This window comes from Lathyrus oleraceus, chromosome 4 (assembly GCF_024323335.1).
Source record: "Lathyrus oleraceus cultivar Zhongwan6 chromosome 4, CAAS_Psat_ZW6_1.0, whole genome shotgun sequence".
Classification (NCBI taxonomy): Eukaryota; Viridiplantae; Streptophyta; class Magnoliopsida; order Fabales; family Fabaceae; genus Lathyrus; species Lathyrus oleraceus.
This window is the reverse complement of record NC_066582.1, coordinates 459905785-459907627: the sequence shown is the minus strand read 5'-3', so window position 1 is coordinate 459907627 and position 1843 is coordinate 459905785. Positions and strand designations below refer to the sequence as shown.

The window sequence follows — 1843 nt, the reverse complement described above, 5'->3', positions numbered from 1 at the left end:
TGAGGGGTGCTAATACCTTCCCCTCGCGTAACCGACTCCCTTACCCTTTCTCTCTGGTCGCGAGACCATGACTTTCCAGGTTTCTCTGAGCGTTTCCTTTCCCTATCTTGGGATAAATAACGTTTAGTGGCGGCTCTGTGTGTGTTTGTTTTCGAGCCTCGCCGGTTGATTTTTCGCAGGATGCGACACTTTGTCAAGGGTTGAATTGCTTGTTTGCCCTTATGCTTCTCTTGTCACTGGTACCACGACTACTAGATCTTTCTCAACATTTCTACTTGGGATAACCGGCGGAGCGAACACACGGCCACTGCGCGTCATTCGGCTATTTGCTGCGATATTGGTAACTGAGGCTAAGGTTTTAATCTCGACCTCTTTACCGTTCTCAATAATAGTTGCTGCATAGCGGTAGGGGACCGCTTTATCTGAAGTGTAAGGCATTGGGCCCGGAGGGCAAATCACTACTGGCTCCCTCGAATGATAAGCTATCTCTACTTTCTCTGGAATGTTGAAGCAAGGAATGATGACATTCACCTCTTGTTCTTGTGATTCTGGAGAACTCACTTGTCTAGAAACCTGAATCAAACCCTGATCAAGGACGCCTTGCAAATCATCTTGAATCTTTCTACAACCTCTTGAATTGACTGAACATGTACCACAGATCTGGTGGTCATGTTGGAATAGACCATGAGCACATAAAACAGAATGAATTTCACTGATGAAGGACCATGACTTGGCATTGGATTGTCCTTCACATTGGGACCCATGTTCTTGAAGGTCAGGATACCTGCTCTTGTTAACTTCTGTACTTCCAACTTTAAAGCAAAACAGTTGTCTAAGTCATGACCTGGAGCATTCTGATGAAAGGGACAAGATACCTCTGGCTTGTACCACCAAGGTAGCACTTCTGGTACAGGAGCTCGTGGTCGTGGTTGCACAAGGTTTCTAGCGATCAAAGCTGGATACAATTCTGCATATGACATCAGAATTGGATCAAAATTGGTTCTTCTTTGTTGCTGTGGTGGACGTTGTTGTAACTGATGTTGATGTTGTTGAGGTTGATGTTGTTGCTGATACTGAATATTCTGTTGGAAGCGGTTGGTACGCTGCTGAGGGTATTGGACTTGAACTGGAGCGGAAGTGATTACTGGAGTCACGGCTGCTATATGTTGGTGTTGGGAATGGTAAGGATAATTGATCCTTCTTGGATGATTATAGGACACAACATTAGTTTCTTGTTCCTTCTTTTTCATAAAACCGCCGTACCTCTTTGCCCCGCTTGAAGATGAACTTCCTTCTCTAACTAGACGCCCTTCTCGAACTGCTTCCTCTAAACGGACTCCCATGTTTACCATGTCAGTAAAGTCTGTAGGAGCGCTTGCAATCATCCTCTCGTAATAAAAAGTATCAAGAGTCTTTAAGAACACTTTCGTCATCTCCTTTTCTTCCATAGGTGGAACAACCTGTGCTGCAATTTCGCGCCACCTTTGCGCGTATTCACGAAATGTCTCCTTTTCTCTTTGTTGCATGGACCTCAACTGATCTCGGTCTGGCACATTATCAAGGTTGTATTTGTAATGTTTGATAAAGGCCTCGCCTAAATCGTTGAAAGTCTTGATCTGAGAACTGTCTAATCCCATATACCAGCGTAAAGCTGCACCGGTAAGGCTGTCTTGAAAACAATGAATGAGCATCCTTTGGTCGTTGGTGTACATTGACATCTTTCGCACGTACATAACCAAATGGGTCTGTGGACAAGAACTTCCTTTGTACTTTCCAAATTCTGGTAGTTTAAATTTTGCTGGCATCCTTACGTCTGGAACCAAACACATATCATTTACATCTC

The 1843-nt window shown here is 44.2% G+C and overlaps 1 protein-coding gene across 1 annotated transcript; it reads right to left on the bottom strand.

Annotated features, from left to right (window-relative positions):
- Nucleotides 1–219: 219 nt before the first annotated feature.
- Nucleotides 220–1526, bottom strand: LOC127137967 (uncharacterized). The gene is made up of 2 exons (XM_051064372.1): nucleotides 785–1526; nucleotides 220–641 (listed from the first exon to the last, which is right to left on the bottom strand). Exons 1-2 carry the CDS (start codon nucleotides 1524–1526, stop codon nucleotides 220–222), a joined length of 1164 nt encoding a protein of 387 aa, XP_050920329.1.
- Nucleotides 1527–1843: the final 317 nt, after the last annotated feature.

Coding starts and splice junctions, on each gene's coding strand:
- LOC127137967 (XM_051064372.1), bottom strand. CDS start 1,526: ATGCAACAAAGAGAAAAGGAGACATTTCGTGAATACGCGCAAAGGTGG. Junction 642..784: donor ACAGAAGTTAACAAGAGCAG/GTATCCTGACCT, acceptor GTACATGTTCAG/TCAATTCAAGAGGTTGTAGA.